The sequence below is a fragment of the Mustela erminea genome, chromosome 10 (assembly GCF_009829155.1).
Source record: "Mustela erminea isolate mMusErm1 chromosome 10, mMusErm1.Pri, whole genome shotgun sequence".
In the NCBI taxonomy this organism is placed as follows: domain Eukaryota; kingdom Metazoa; phylum Chordata; class Mammalia; order Carnivora; family Mustelidae; genus Mustela; species Mustela erminea.
Genome location: NC_045623.1, coordinates 6909293 through 6926796, shown reverse-complemented (window position 1 = coordinate 6926796; position 17504 = coordinate 6909293). Strand labels below are relative to the sequence as shown.

The 17504-nt window shown below is 39.9% G+C and overlaps 1 protein-coding gene across 8 annotated transcripts in view; it reads right to left on the bottom strand.

Moving 5' to 3' along the window:
* Nucleotides 1-17504, bottom strand: part of NOTCH2 (notch receptor 2) — a 195294-nt gene that overhangs the window by 85133 nt on the left and 92657 nt on the right. For 7 of the 8 annotated variants that reach the window (XM_032303040.1, XM_032303045.1, XM_032303046.1 and 4 more), the window contains 2 exons: nucleotides 5630-5889; nucleotides 1274-1609 (listed from right to left, as the gene is read on the bottom strand). In XM_032303040.1, the coding sequence (XP_032158931.1) occupies nucleotides 1274-1609; nucleotides 5630-5889 (596 nt within the window). Of the gene's footprint in view, nucleotides 1-1273; nucleotides 1610-5629; nucleotides 5890-15868; nucleotides 15994-17504 lie in introns of those variants that run through there. The other variant, XM_032303042.1, reaches the window with a different exon arrangement.

Below are 17504 nucleotides of genomic sequence, written 5' to 3'. Positions count from 1 at the left end.
TTTATTACCTACTCTTCATTGAAAGAGAAACTGAAAGCAATATAATTAATAGCTTGTTTTTGTGGCTTATAGTTAAATAGTAAAAAGTTTTTTTATTATGTGGCAGCATCCTGTATCACTCCTTTCTAAGCACATAGCACAGTGCCCAGAAAACAAGTGGCAGTCAATAAATTTTTACTGAATGAAATGAATTAATTACCATTTGGTTTTATACCAAGGACCAACATATGACCTTTAATCCCCAAAAGATAAAACACACAATCCCATTATATGTGAACCACATCCACAAGACCAGAATCTAAGATCCCCATTTTGAAGAGTAGCTGGAACAACTTCTTTTTGAGGCAATTCTGCTTACTTAGCACTTTATTCCCCCCTACAGTTTTCCTTCTTTTGTTTTTGGACTAAGGATATTTGTATAAAAACAGAATCTTTGTTGCTTAGTAATTCATCTGCTCCAGCTGCTTGTGTTCTGTTCCCAATCAAAATTCTCAGTTTTCAGCCTCCTCCTCATTTTTTACAAGGGGTTAGAGAATTGGCCAGGTTTGCTCCTTTCTCCATCTCTATGGAACCCTGGGACCCAAGCTCCCATACGGTGCTCTTTTCTTGGCTTCTGTTTTGTAATTATGTCTGGTTGTGCCATACCTTATCTATCAGCACGCATCAAAAAGTGCCCACTGGGTAACACAGCACTACCTGTTTCAAAATTCTCTGGCTTCAAGTCAGAGCAAGGTTACCCAAAGTCTCAGAGGGTACACGGAGAGGGCCAGGAGCCCAGGGAACATTACAAAAGGTGGGCGGGTACATTTAGATAGGTAGGAAAATAATCTATTATTCCTTCAGAGGAGAAAGCATAAAGGAAAGTTGATCGCCTAGTATTACTGTCAATTCAGTGTAAAGCACTTTACTAATCACACATATTTTTCAACATCTAATTCTCATTGTGTTCCCTTCCATTCTATAGACCTATCTATCTTTCTCAGAGCTGTTTCTCTTATTTCTTGCTATTCTTCCAAAAAGGACAATAAACAATTTCCTAGCCACTCATCATCATAAACTCTGACATGTTAAATTACCCCCTACTCAGTTTATGGACCCTATTAGCCCATAAAACTCTTCCCTCACCAGCACCCCACCTCACAGAAAATTCTTATTTCCCCTTTTCCCTGCTGCAAAGAATATTTCCTGAAGGAGCAACTGAGCCACACCCACCACCCTCCTCCTGCGTTGAAGGTGTATCCCCCAACCCCAGGACACTAGGGGCTCTTCTTACCTGGAAGGCAGTTGCACTCAAACGTGAAGTCACCTGTCTGCCGGCAGGTGCCACCATTGACACAGGGGGAGGGTGCACAGGGCACGTATGGGCTGTCACAGTGCTGGCCTGTGAAGCCCTGAGGGCATTGGCACTGATAGGAACCCGGTAGGTTGAGGCAGGTGCCGCCATGCTGGCACTGTCCTGGAACGTCACACTCATTGACATCAGTCTCACACTTGTGTCCTGTGAAGCCTGTGAGGCATTTGCAGGAGAACTGGTTGGCCACAGTGGTACAGGTACTTCCATTTGCACAGGGATGAGATAGGCAGGCATCAGTCCACTGGCACAGCTTACCTAAAGAAGGAGAGAAGAACTCAGTGCTGCCCACTGAAGTGGGAGCCAGCCCCATCCTCAACAACCCATATCTCCCACCCAACTAATGTTACTTACTGTGTGGAGTATCCCTAAGCTCTTTGAACTTCACAGGAAGCTCAAATCAGAGCCTCCTCAAGATCATCTGATATAGGCACTCCCTAGGGCCCTCAGCCAAATACAAAGACCCAGTGGAACACATGGAGGGGACTGTAGGCTAGTCATATAAAACCGAACCTTGGAGAATTCCATCTGTCCCTTTGGGGACAAAGAAGGGTCTGGATCTACCTACTGTCTCACACCTTGTCTTTGCATAAGCTGCTCCTCTGTTTGGAATACCATCTTCCTTTTTGTTTACCTAGTGAACTCCCACTCGACAATTCTACTCATAAGTTACCTTATTGCCCTTCTCAGCTCCCTAAATCACTCTCTGTCTCACACACACATCTGCACATTCATAAGCAGACCCCAAATTTTCTGTTTCCATTTATTATATCACCCACCATGCAGGCAGGGGCAGGATCCCTGTAGTAGACTCTCAAAGCATGTCTTTTGAATGAATAAAATGCATTGATCTTTTCCACAATATATAGTTACTAAACAGACCTCTTATATGATAGAAACAAGTCAATGCTATTTCCTTTAAACACAATCCACACACATATTCTAGGGAACATTTCATTAATTGTGATCTTGCTATAAATATTGCTTAATGTCTTTGATGAGGATGAAGAATCTCTGGCTACTTATCTATGAAAAAAACTAGAAGCTGTCATGAGAATAAAGGTCTAGAAAGGTAAGTCTTGCAGACTCTCAGGCAGGAAAATACAAGAGGAAGTCAGAAGACTGATGTGCTGGATCTTATGGCATGTCTTTGAGGTAGAAAAAGAAAAAAAAATTCCCATGCTATTAGTAAATCTGGTATTCATATGGATTTTTGTTTTCATCAGCTTAAGCTTTTTGTTTTTAGTTAGAGATTATGAGAACTTCCTGAACTTGTTAGTATTCCAACTGGCTGTCTAGGTAAACACCCAAATATATGAAGCTCATAGAAAAACAAATGAAAGCCATGACAACTTTTCTAAAAGAAAGAAGGAGGTGACACATGAGCACACAGACATGCTCTCTACCAAGGAATGTCACATCAAAGGCAAAAGGTATAATAAAAATTTGGGCATAGCAGGGGCACCTGGGTGGCTCAGTCAGTTAAGCACCTGCCTGCAGCTCAGGTCATGATCCCAGGGCCCTGGGATGCAGCCTCACATCAGACTCCCTGCTCAGTGGGGAGTCTACTCTAGCCTCTGCACCTCCCCCCACTTGTGTGTATTCTCTCTCTCTCAAATAAATAAATAAAATCTTAAAAAAAAAAAAAAAAACTGGGCACAGCATATGTATTTTAGGATGCTAAGCAGAGAGAAAAAGAAGGAACTAAAATTCTTCTTCATATTTTTTCTTCATTCCTCTGAGAGGAACTTACCTACAGTGGAGAAGAGATAAAAATGGTTCCTTCTGAAAACCCTGTGTACAGAGTATTTCCTTACAACTGAAACAGAAAGGTCTTGAACCTTTGTTACATACAGGCACTAACTTCCCAACTCTGTTTCTTCAGCTATGATTGAAGGTCTGACTAGGCAGAGTCTAAGCGCTACCACAAAACCAAAAGGGTAAACTTAACTGTTGTAATTCCCAAACACAGAGAAAAGTGGCAGATGTATGAAATTAATCAGAGCCCTGCAGAACACCAAGAAGAGATCCTTTTCATGGCAAAGGAAGAAGTTTTAATATGGGGATCATTTCAGAGTAACATTTTAATTATTAAGAAGAAGAACCAAGATGCCCTTCAAAGGATGAATGGATAAGGAAGATGTGGTCCATATACACTATGGAGTATTACGCCTCCATCAGAAAGGACGAATACCCAACTTTTGTAGCAACATGGACAGGACTGGAAGAGATGATGCTGAGTGAAAGAAGTCAAACAGAGATGGTTTCACTTATTTGTGGAGCATAACAAAAAGCATGGAGGACATGGGGAGTTAGAGAGAAGGGGGTTGAGGTAAATTGGAAGGGGAGGTGAATCATGAGAGACTATGGACTCTGAAAAACAATCTGAGGGGTTTGAAGTGGCGGGGGGGGAGGTCGGGGTACCAGGTGGTGGGTATTATAGAGGGCACGGATTGCGTGGAGCACTGGGTGTGGTGAAAAAATGATGATACTGTCATGCTGAAAATAAATAAATAAATAAATAAATAAAAAGAAGATATTACTGCCATTTCCGCTAGTCAGGATTAAAATGGTTTAAATGACTAGGCCTTCCCTTCTGTTGGGGAGCAAAACAATTTAAAACTAACAATGAGGAAAAAATTATTCTTTTAACCACCAAATCTCTTCAATGAATCACAACAATAATTCTGTCATAGTCATGATGAAGATAATGGGCCATTCTAACTATCCTCTACCTCTACCAACCCCTTTTAATGAAAAATCAGTAAAACAAGTATTCCAAACTAACCAATCCAGTTTAGTTTACTGAGTATATTTTTAATTTTTGCTTATCATATTTACAGAAATGCTGGTGTAGCAGGGGACAAAATAGTGAATGGTTCTGTTTTCCTCAACTAACTTAATAAACATCTATGGTTCATTTTGAATAAAGCTCAAACCCACCTCTGAAGAACTCATAATCTAGTCGGACGAGAGACATATAAAAAAAGTATTACAATAAAATGTGACATATAAGATAAAAGAACATAAAGACTACCTGCCTAAAGGAATCACAAAAAAAGTCACTAAAACAGAATTTTAAATAACATTGGGCAATCACCAATTATAGAAAAGGACATTCCAGGCAAAGGGGTGTGCAATAGCATGGCAGCAACAGGAAGTATGACATTTTCAGGAAATGATGAGAACGTTGTTGGTGTGACTAGAGCTAGATGCTTGTGGGAAGTGAGGCTATAAAAAGATGTAATGCTGAGACCATGAAGGGCTATGAAAGCCATGTAAAAGAGTTTGCAGTTGACTCTGCAGATGATAAAAATCATTGAGCATTTAAGTAGGTGAGTTTGTGAGAAGACTGGCTTTTATGATCAAAGATATGGCAATGGGACAGGTGAGCAAGACAGGGAGAAAGTAAAGGCAAGGAAACCAGTTAGCGAACAACTGCAGGAACCCAGATGGGGGCTGAGCTGTCACCAACATAGACAAGATGGACCTCAACTGAGAGCAGGAGAGGAAAGAGAGAAGAGTAGACAGGTGAGAGCTGCTTCAGGGGCTAGATTAGGAACCTGAGTCTAAGAGTAAGGGAGAGGAGGGGTCTAGTTTGAAATACTTGGACTATACGTCACCACCACCCATTTATATCAACATGCTGAGTGTGAGGCACCGTTGCCAAGTTTCTAAGTATAATATGCAGCAGATAGTTAGAAATATGAGCCTGAATGTCAGGGTAGGGGTGGAGTGAAAAGGATGACTGTTAAGAGTCACCAGCAACTGATGAAGATAATGACGGCAGAACCCACTGGAGATAGTGAGTTGGGGGAGCTGTGATATGGCTCAAAAGTGGGCTCAAAATAGAGTTCCAAGGAACACAAAAATTTAACGGATGAGGGCAAGGCAATGCAGAAACAAAAGGAATAGTCAGAGTACGGAAAACCGGGAAAACCAGTGCTCTGAATGTCTAGGGAAAGATTTCAAGAAGCAAGTAATCAATAGCACAAATAGCTTTTCTTCTAGTGATGGTGAAGTAAAGTTCTGATCCTCAAACTTGACATACATACTTTAAGAAGTCAAATACTTCTGCCTTTCTCTTTCTCTCCTCTTAGAACTCTCAAAAGGAAGTTAAAGATAGTTGTCTTGAACACTCTAGTTCCTTATCATAATGTTAAACGCATACCAGAGTTAGAGGATCCTTAAGAGCAGCATGTCAAGATCTTAGAGATGCTAAAGAAGGGTATCTGCGGAGAGTAGAAAAATGTGGCCCTGAGTCACATTTGTTATTACCTGTAAAACCAACTTGGCAGGTGCACTCATAGTCATCCCGGCTACGCACGTGGCAGGTGCCTCCATTCAGACAAGGGTGAGAAACGAAGCAGGGGTGTGTGGTCGAGTACTGGCAATCATCGCCTGTGAACCCCAAGGCACATCGGCACGTGGCTTTCCCCAACATGGCCTGGGCCACACATGTCCCACCATTCTGGCAGCGGTTCTTCTCACAGGGGTCTCGATGTTGACAATATTCTCCCAAGAAACCCTCCGGACATCTGTATGGAAAAGAGAGGAGTCCATGAAAACATACAAGATAATGCAGTGCATTCAAGAAAACACTAGATTGTGAACTGAGAGACAACCTATAAAACTGCCTTGGTCTAGAAGTGCTTAGAGAACTTAACATTCGTGTGTCCTTTCGAGTCTTGGTAGGTGACGGAATACCAGGGGGTGACCCAGCATGGTCTGCCGTGGCCAGTCAGCACCATTCTTATCAAAGACAAAATGCAACCACAGCTTTGCTCCTGTAGGTACAGGCTGGTATGATGTACCAGCACTTGTTTGTGCAGCGTTGTTGGTACTTGTTTAAATTCATTACCGTTCTCATTTTGACTAAGCCATTTGACAGGATTAGGACATTCATGTGATAATGCATGGACCCACTCCCTTATCCTCTCTAATTTAGAGTAGATAAAATATCATGTGCTTTCTCTCAATGAGGTACTGAGAAATAATAAGTCCTTTTCTTGTTCCTATTAAGACATCAACTGGCCTACATCTAGATTTCTGGGTTATGTTCAGGGGTTACATTTCTCTATGATGGAGAAAGAAAAAAGGAGGTACAGGAAAGGGGAAGGGTGGAAAGGGGCTTTTTAAAAAACTTGTATCTGTTAAAATATAAATAGCAGGCAGTTTTAACCAAATAAAAAAGCACAAAATATAATGATAATAACACAAAAATATCTAAGGTACCATATAAATGCCAAAGTGAAGAAGAGTAAACAATTCAAGAATAACATTCTGTAACATTCTCCACATGGTGTGCTAAGGAATCTTTTTTTTATTGTATTTTAAAGACTTTATTTATTTATTTGACAGAGAGAGACACAGCAAGAGAGGGAACACAAGCAGGAGGAGTGGGAGAGGAAGAGGCAGGCTTCCCCCAAGCAGGGAGCCCAATATGGGGCTCAATCCTGGGACCATGACCCGAACCCAAGGCAGAGGCCCAACCCACTGAGCCACCCAGGCACCCTGAGGAATCTTTTTATATGCCACCCATTGATTCATAAGATATGCAACCATCCCAAATTGTGTGTAGTATTTACAACAATCCTACACTCTCTAAACAACATTAAAAAGGCATGGATAGCCCCCATTTTCCTAATATAGAGGTTATTTAAATGAGACCTCTAAGAAGCATTCAAAAGTAACACAAAGACTTTGATTCTAACTATAAATTTTGCCATCTGGCTGTCACTCAGATATTTGGTTAAACTTATCTCTCCATTTTACTTTTTTGGAGGATAGAAAACTAGGTCTACAAGGCTGCTCCATCATTACCTCAAAGTCGACACACTTAAACCAAGAGAACCCCCTCCCTCAAAACCAGCTCCCATCACAGCTGCCTAAGTGTAGACTCTATGTTCTGATTCTCCCTATCACCCAGACTTGAAGCACCAGGGTTGTGTATTCCTCCTGCCTGTCTATGCCCAATCATATCCAAGACATTTCATTAGGCATTGGTTGGTGAGGTGAAATCTTCAGAGGTCCCAGGCATTGAGAAAAGGAGGAGGACCGGATATTAAGGAACTAAGAGAGAACATGCCCAGAACTGTGTAGTAGTTAACATGGCTGGAGGAGGAAACGTAGCTGGTAGGTAGCTCCAGTGCTAGTGATGTAACTCGTGACAGCCCACTCTCCTCCTCCTAGATCTGAATACAGGAAGCAGAGCCAGGAACCTCTAGAGTTCTGAGCATCTTCATGAGCACGTGAAGCTAGAAATGGAGAGGCAGTGAGGAGAGGGTGAAGCATAAAAACTAAAGACTGGCTGAAGTTTCTGTGAGGAGTCTGCACCTCATATGGTCAGAAGACCTGTTTGGAGTTAAGTCCTGGTGCTGTGATCTTGGATGTGTTGCTTAACTTCACTGTTAGTTCTCTCACATTTTAAAGATTTTATTTATTTATGTATTTGACAGACAGATCACAAGTAGGCAGAGAGGCAGGCAGAGAGAAAGGGGGAAGCAGGCTCCCTGCTGAGCAGAGAGCCTGATGTGGGGCTCGATCCCAAGATCCTGGGATCATGACCTGAGCCAAAGGCAGAGGCTTTAACCCACTGAGCCACTCAGGCACCCCAGTTCTCTCACATTTTAAATAGTTAATAAAGCTACATACATTGTTATAAGAACTGGACAAAATCAAGTATGTGAAGAGCCTTATGTTAAAACGTTTTGCAAATGAAAAATGGTTTTTCTCTTTTTGTACTTACTGAGAAAAATATGATGCTTTATTCAAATCACAGCTTGATCTGCTTATAGGTTATTTTCTGATTTTTTTAAAGTAGAAGAACTGCCAATGTAGCATAGCTAAAATTATCCCTGAGCTATATTACTAAAAGCATTTGTAACTTATTTAAGAAGTCTGTTATGGATGATGTTAAAAAAAAAAAAATGCAACACAATTCTCATTCACAGTGGCAGTCCTATGGGCGTTAAGCCTGGCTGACAACTCTTGATTCATCCATACGGAAATTATTCACCTATAAATAGGCAAACTTTTAAACCTGGGTGGGCTTTTCCCAGCTTTGCTCCTGGACTATTATACCACCAAGACCTCCCCAACACTATCATATGGCATCTGCTCAGAGAATGCAAATTCACTTAAATATTAGTATCATAAACATGTAAAGAAAACATAAGGTTCCCAGGAAAACAAAAATGAAACAATATGAAAATTTCTGGAGCCAAAGAATATTCTTGAATTATGTGTCACTAGGGTTTAATCTGCATTGTTGCTCCCTACCAAGTATGGGAAAATAAGTTTCAACTATGGTATGTTTAAGAAACCAGTAAAAGCAGTGGTGGGCAAATACAGCTTATAGACCTACTATAGGTATAAAGACCACTGCCTATTTTTTTATGGCCCATGAGCTAAGTACAGTTATTACATTTTTGAATGGTTAGAAAAATGTCCAAAAAAGAAAATATTTTGTGACATTTGAAAATTATGTAAAATTCAAATTTCAGTGTCATAAATAGTCATATTGGAACACAGCCATACTCATTCATTTATGGTTTGTCTATGGCTACCCATGCATTATAATAATTGGGTTAAGTAGTTGTGATGAGACCATTTAACCTGCAAAAATATTTACTATTTGGTGCTTTATAGATGTTGGCCAGATGACTGGGTGGCTCAGTTGGTTAAGTATCTGCTCAGGTCACTATCCCAGGGTCCTGGGATCAAGTCCCACACTGGGCTCCCTGCTCAGTGGAGAGTCTGCTTCTCCCTCTCCCTCTCCCCCCCGGCTTCTGCTTTCTCTCTCTCTCAAATAAATAAAAGAAAAAAAGAAAAAGTTTGACAACTCGAATAAGAAAATATATGAAGCCCAATTCCATATATAGCATCCAACATGCTCATTAATAATGATGTTAATGAAGAAGAAGAAGAATGTTCTCACATCAGTTTCTACAAAGAATATTGCACTCATTCATTCATGCAACAAACATTTAGTAAGTGCCTATTATGTGCCAGATATTGTTCTAGTGTCTAGTGTTAGGAAAGTCCTTGAACTCATGGACTTTAAATTCTAGTAAGGGAAGACAAAAAACGAGATTAGTAAGTAAAACATACAATTTGTTTGGTAGAGTTAAGTGCTATGAAAAAAATAAAACAAGAAAGGGGGGATGTGAAGGGATGGAATTGGGAATAAATAGTAGGGTCCAGATAAAATGAAATATTTTGGTTTTAAATAGGAAAATCAGAGAAGGCCTCATTGAGAAGGTACATTTCAATCAACACCCAAATGATGTGAGGAACTAGCCAAGCAGGTATCGAGGGGAAGGAGTGTGTTCAAGGCAGAGGGAACAGCAAATACAATGGACCTAAAATAGAAAATTGTCCTGCATGTTTGAGGAATAGCAAAGAGACCTCTGTGGCTCTCCCAAAGGTATTAAGGAAACAAGTACCAGCTAAATGGATGAGAGCCATACTGCTGGGCAGATCATGAGGAGTCTGTAGACCACCACGAAGATAATATAATGTAAAAGTGACTTACTCTCCTGAAGTCCATATATAGAACTACATCTTATTTTTATGTGAAAATTAATATAGTAACACTTAATTTCTTATTTAGAATGTTCCAGAGGGCTAGACATCAATCAGCCCATTTCTTTACCTTAAACATGTACAGATCTCTTAACCTAACAAATCTCTTTTAAATTAACAAATCTCTTTTAAAATGTTTTAGTGAATATTTTTCATTAAGCGCTAGTTTTCTTTCCAAATTCTTCTTCCATCACAACCAAACTTCTGTAACTGTGGTCTAATTTCATTCATAGATAGTTTCCCTTTTTCTTCCATCTAGTTTTTACCGGCCCCTTTACAAAAATTTTCATTCTAATTATCGCCCGGAAATTATGCTCTAAGAGCAATAACTTTCCCCTTGTCAAGTTCAGTCTGAAATTTCATCATAAGGAAATTCTCTGGAGTGCTTGGGTGGCTCAGCCAGTTAAGCATCTGCCGACTCTTGATTTCCGCTCAGGTCATGGTCCCTGGGCTGTGAGACAGAGCCCTACATTGGCTTCTGCGCTGGACGTGAAGACTGCTTGAGATTGTCTCTCACTCTCTCTGCCCTCTACCTCTCTCCTCCCTGCTTCTCTAAATAAATTAATTAAGAATAAACCTAAAAATATTTACTTAAAGAAATTCTCTTTCTATAGGGGTCTCTGGCCACGCCTTCTATCATTATAGTATTTTTACATTTGGTTTCTAGGACTCCCTCTACCTCAAAGCTTGGTGAATTCTTAGGCTAGATTACGGATTCCTCTTCTCCTTCCCCATCAATTGCGGGGGAAACTTTAAGTTTGGGATACACTGCTCTTTCCTCTCATATGCATTTGTTATTGTTGTTGTCATTGATGATGATTTGGTTTTAAGCAACTACATTCATGTACCCACATTAACAGCTCCAGTTCCATAGGTTCAGTTTACTAAAAGTCATCTACTTACCCTAATATACTCTGCAGTATTTGAAACTGAACATTTGAAAAGTGGGATCATTTTCCCATGAAACTTTAATTCTTCCATTTTTCTAAGGTTTCTCTTCACAGTCTCAAAAGTCACTTTTGGTTACTACTTTTAAGTTATATATAATATTATCATATTCTGACACGTCTTATTAATTGAACTCCTATAATACTCACCATTCATATTCACAGTTTCCTTTTTGATATAAATTCTGATCATCTTAAAAGCCTCTGGCCAGATACTATCCTTGGAATAAAAGAATCTTGGGATTCAACACACCTTAAGGTAATACCTACCCAATGAGATAATTCTTTCTAAGATAGTCTTAAAAGATGATTGCCAGTCTCTACTTGAATATAAACAGCTAAGCACGGTGCCTGAGTAGCAGTAAGAATTTAATAAATGCTTGAAGTTATTATTGTTCTTGCTATTAAGAGTACAGATTCTAGAACCAGACCACATGGATTTCAATTACAGCTCCACATTTACTTGATGGGTGACCTTGAGCAAGTTATTAAACTTCCTTGTTGTAAAATGGATTTAATAATAGTGCTTACCTCATAGGGTTTTTAAATAACTGTAAAGTACTTAGAATGGTATCCGGCACATAGTAAACACCATGCATTTGTTAAGTAAAATAAAATTAATGGCTCACTACTTCAACAACAGAACAGTCTTCAGTATGGGTGGATTTCTGATAGAAAGCTCTTTCTTGACTCTTAATCACAGGAAACTGTGAGTTGCTGAAGGGAAGGGTGGTGGGGGGATGGGGTAACAGGGTGATGGACATTAAGCAGGGCATGTGATGTAATGAGCACTGGGCATTATGTAAGACTGATGAATCACTGAACTCTACCTCTAAAATCAATAATACGCTATATGTTAATTAACTGAATTTAAATTAAAAAAATAAATAAATGAAAAAGAAAAGAAAAGAAAGCTCTTTCTTTCTGATGTCTTAATTTCTGCCTCCCCTCCTTGGTATATACCCAAGATAGCTAAAAATGTTAAGTCCACACAAAAATCCATAAAGAATATTCAGAGGGGCACCTGGGTGGCTCAGTGGGTTAAAGCCTCTGCCTTCAGCTCCAGTCATGATCCCAGGGTTCTGGGATCAAGCCCCACATTGGACTCTCTGTTCAGCAGGGAGACTGCTTCTCCCTTTCTCTCTGCCTACTTGTGATCTCTGTCAAATAATTAAAAAAATATATTCATAGTAGTATTATTCATAATAGCAAAAAGTAGAAATGACCCAAATATCCATAAGCTGACAAATGGATAAATTAAAAAATAAATGGATAAATAAAATGTGATATATTCATATAATAAAATATTATTTGGTCATGAAAAGGAATGAAGATCTGATACACACTATGACATGGATGAACCTTGAAAACATCATGCTAACTGAAAGAAACTAACTAGACCCAAAAGGCCATGTAGTATACAATTTCATTTTTATGAAACATCCAGAATAGGCAAATTCATAGAGACATAAAAGAGATAATTGTTGCCAGGGGCGAGGAGGAAGGGAAAATCAAGAAACCACTAAGTAACAGAGAGCTTCTTCAAAGTGGCGATAATAAAAATGTTTTGAAACTAGATACTGTTGATGGTTACACATGAATATACTAAACACCACTGAACTGTACACTTTAAAAGGGTAAGTTTAATACTATGTGAATTATATCTCATTTTAAAAATTTTTTGCCTCCCTAAAATTTTCACTTAGTGGCTATTATCATCTTCTAAAATAAAAAATAAGCCTTCTGCTTCTTTAACATGTAGCCCTTCAAGAACTTAAAGATAGTTATGTTGACCCTTTGGTTTCTCTTACAGGATTCAGTACTTTGGACTATGCCTTAGTATAAAATTATTTCCAGACCTCCTCACCATTTCAGTGGCTCTTCTCTGCTTAAAATAGTAATAACAGTGACCAACCTACTGTATATTATGTATTTGCCATGCATTTTACAGCTATTATGTCTTTTATTATTCCCTGTAACAGTACTGATAAATTATGATCCACATTCACATCTGAAGACCTTGAAGCTTAGGATTAAGATTTCACAGCTAGGAGATGGCAAAGGCAGGGTTCAAACCCACATATGACTTCAAAGCCCATGTACCCCAAACACTGGGCCATCCTGCCTCCTCCTACTAGATGATTCTAGTTTATCAAAAACTTCTTTAAAACACAGGGCCCCAGGGGCACCTGTGTAGCTTAGTCGGTTAAGCGTCTGCCTTCTGCTCAGGTCAGGATCTCAGGGACCCCTGCTCAGTGGGAACCCTGTTTCTCCCTCTCCCTCTGCTCCCCCCAACTCACGTTTTCTCTCTCTCTCTCATAAATAAATAAAATCTTAAAAACAAACAAACAAACAACAAACACAGTGCCCCAAATGAGGGGATAGAAAGAATAACACACGTGATCTTACCAGCACAGCATAGAACTTGGGACAATCTGGACACTATATTTTTACTACTGCAGCATAAAACTTTGTTCACTTTTTTAGAAGACACAAAGTACTATTATGAGCTACTGAACCTACAGTTAAAATGCCAGATCTTTTTTTCATACAAACTACTCATGCTGTATTTCTTGCATCCTATACTTGTACAACACAGTTTTGAATGCAATAATTGGACCTGTCACCATGCTGAATCTTTACCCTAAGTTTCTTTGAGATAACTTTTACACTTTATTTCTATAATTACAGAATTTCAGCACTGCACTGTACTTCAGAAATCAACTGGTCTGAACCCCTATTTTACTGATAAGAACACCAAAGCTAAATGGCCTGCCCCAAATTTGCTACCTGTAAATCTAGCAATTTCCTGCACGGCACCATCTACAACTATATTTCTATCTTTACCTAAATCTTTTATTGAAACATCAAATGGCACTTAACTGAATGTATTCTACTAGGTCTTGCCCTAACACTGGCATCTATTCAGTCAGCCCTATCATTTTAGCTGCGTCAGCATCCTATTCACATCTCTCCATGAAGAAAGCCAGGAAATCCCTCACTAAACCTAAGCATACTACTTACAGAATAATCCTTTTCAAGCATAATTTTGATCACGTTACCTCTCTGCTCAGAAAACAGCATCCAGCCCTTCAAATCCAAGTTTCTTAGAGTCTATGGCCTATTCATCTGCTGTGCTCCTATCATCCAATCCCTTACTCCTAAGTAAAACACTCCAGATAACGTCCATACTCTTGTCTACTGCTCCCTATATAAAAATCTTCTGAAACTTTCACATCCGCTAGGTCTCTAATTTATGCTCCTTTCTTCCATCCTTGCTTCAAAGGTCTGCTCAAAATCTGTGTCTTCCATTAAGCTCCTTCCGAACCATCTCATCCATCTCTGATCCTCCCAACAGCAGATGCAGTGTCATGTTATGCACTCCATTATTTCTGTCAGTACGGTACTACTTTGTTTGAGCCATTGTTATGTTATGTATTTCCTGAGCTTCTCTCGAACTCCCATTTGATCTCTTCTTGTAGGGAAGGGCATGTCTTGAGACACTTGGTACAGGTATCTTAAATACCATAAGCACCTATATACCACTGAACAACTGGCTCAAAAAAAGGTTAAGTATCATGTGACGGATAAAATCGGTCTCTCAATCCAAATATGTTCCCAAATCCCCTACCGAACCCACACTGTGTTCTGTCTGGCAGAACACGGGCTAAATCAACCCTAAGAATCGTCCTGAGGTACAAGATTATCCCTCATGCTCTAGGAGCCTAAGGGGAATTATGGACATGGGAAGAAAGCAGGTAAATGGGTAAATGAGAGTGACAGTAATAAAGGAGCCCTATTTCCTAAGGCAGGAGACCTGAATTTGCAAATCCCTGTTCAACTGTAATACAAGTATACCATATACCCTGTTAGTCTGAGTGGAAATTAAGACTCTGCCTGAAAATAAGAACTACAAGAGCTCCCTTCTTGAGATGGCTCAAGTTGGGTTTGGTCAGAGGCCAGAAACATGGGCTAATCATCCAAATTCTCTCAGAAATCTGTAGTTCTATTAAGCTATTACTGCAGTATAATTTTTGGGAAATAGCCTATATCTTTTTTTAAATTAATATATAATGTAGGGACACCTTGGTGGCTCAGTGGGTTAAAGCCTCTGCTTTCAGCTCGGGTCATGATCCCAGGGTCCTGGGATACAGCCCCAAATCCGGCTCTCTGCTCAGCAGGGAATCTGCTTCCTTCTCTCTCTCTCTCTCTGCCTGCTTCTCTGCCTACTTGTGATCTCTGTCTGTCAAATGAATAAACAAAATCTTTAAAAAGTATATGTGTGTGTATATATATGTATATATATATGTATGTATATGTATATATATAAAATGTATTATTTGCCCCAGGGGTATAGGTCTGTGAATCATCAGGCTTACACATTTCACAGCACTCACCATAGCACATACCCTCCCCAATGTCCATCACCCAGCCACTAGCCTATATCTTGAACTAGAGGTGTGTGTTAAAAAATGTCTTTAAATAAATAAATAAACAAATAAATAAATCTAACAACTGCCTTTTGTTCCCAAAACTGTCTCAAGGCCTCCCTTCTGAAGGGAATTTATCACTTATTTTAGCAGTTCTCTCAGTGACTTCCTCCTGTTCTATCCCCCTTCTCTAGCTTTGGAACTCTGAAAGAATACAGTTAACAGAGGAGGCTGGGAATAAAGGAAAAGTTTTCGGAGGCTTTTCCCTGTAAAATAATTCTATAAATTAATCTGAATATTTATCAGGCCCATTCAGATATATAGACACCTTTTTTCTGAAAAAGTCTGCCATTTCTGACATAAAGAAATCCACTCTTTCATTGTTACTGCTCAAACACACATGGGCAATGGAGTCGGGGGGAGGGAAGGAGGGAAGGAAAGAGGGAGAAAAACAAGGGATTCCTCCTCGTGGAACTAGAAAGCATTCCAACTAGAAGGACGCCCATACCGTGCCCCCTCAATAAAACAGATGAAAAACAGACCCCAACTCTCACATGTCATCAGCAGCTTGGATGCGTTTACATGTGGCCACTTTACAGATTTCAAGGAAGCTGGGATTTGAATAGCAATTCCAATCTATCTGGCAATGGCTGCAGTTCAGCATCAGTCTCCCTAGTAATACAGGACAGAAAATTTTGTTCTTTCAAGTTTCCTAAGTGAATAGCCACTCATCTAGAGAAAAGCTTAAAACACTGTAGCAGCTTGTGTCAGCTCCAAGAAGACTGAAGTCTGAGCAGGAAATAAGCCCCCTTTTCCAAATAAAAGCCAGTGTTCTCTCTCCTTGTTTTCTCCACCGAATGTTCTGTATCAGCAGGGTGAGCCCAAATTGCATCCAGGGCTTTGCTGCAGCCCTGCCTTTAGCTTTTTTTAGTGAGGATTTGGTCATTAAGAAAATAAAACAACAAAGAAAAACCCCACCGCATACAAGAAGAAAAAAAAAGAGAGGCGTGCTTCACAAAACAGCTATTTCAAAATCATGATTTTTTAAAAAACTATACAGAATGTGGAACGGAGGGGAAAAAAATGTCTCATGTGGGTTGCGTCGGCCCCGCAGCTGCTCCTCATTAAAGCGCCTCTTTACTCCCTCTGGGCTAGTTTCCAGCAGAAAATTCTTTAAACAGAACTCTGCTTTCAACCCACTTTCTTCTTGCTCTGGACCTCTCGGCCCCCCAATCCGCAGTGGCAGCCTGCCCTAGCTGAGCTCTAGAGGGGGGGAGCTGTCGTTAAGGTAAATGAGGTAAAGGCAGGAGAAAAAAAATAACAAAACCCAGAAACCAAATTAAGCATTGGTCAGTAACAAAGGTCTGCAGTTTGAAAAGGCCCCAAATCAGTCTGTTCTTTCCTGTGACCATAATGCCAGCTTAGTTTCCTGCCCCCTCCCCCGGTTCCCCATGTTAAAGTAGATAAAAATAATTGCTAACAGCCAAGGCTAACTGTAACCAGTGAAAGTTCCTCCATAGCATTTAATTCCCGAAGTTCCAGCTACAAACTTCTAGATGCCCCAGAGCCTACAGAATCAAGTCTACATATACTCTGAGGGTGGCATTCAAGACCATCCCAGTAGTCTAACCTCATTGTCCCCCTCCTCCCATGCCTTCAGTTTGAGATCTCATCAGACTGTCAACGTCTTAATTCTGTAACTCTGTGTAAAGATAACTGGGCTATGCTAATTACTGACTTGGTATTAAAAAACAACACATGCAGACTCCTAGTTAACCTCCTGGTAAGGAGGGGAAGAAAAAGGAAGAAGCTCTGTGATATTGACTTCTTGCTGTTTTTACTCCCACACTCACTCCCCTCCCCCAAAGAAAGAAAGAAAGAAAGAAAGAAGAAAAGGAAACACTACAGCTTACTCAGCAAGAAGAGAAAACAAAAAGAGCTTAAAAAAAAAAGTATTTGTGTATAGTTAGGGCCCAGTACTGGGCTGGTTTGTGGTGAAACACACTTTCTAAGGGCTTTGCTGGTTTGATGTAAAGGAAACAAAGACAAATATACAATCTGTCTCTCTCTTTCTCTCTTTCTTTCTTTCTTTCTTTCTCTCTCTCTCTCTCTCTCACACACACACACACACACACACACAAAACTTTTTACCACAACTAATAAACAAAGACTACCAAATACTGCAGAACA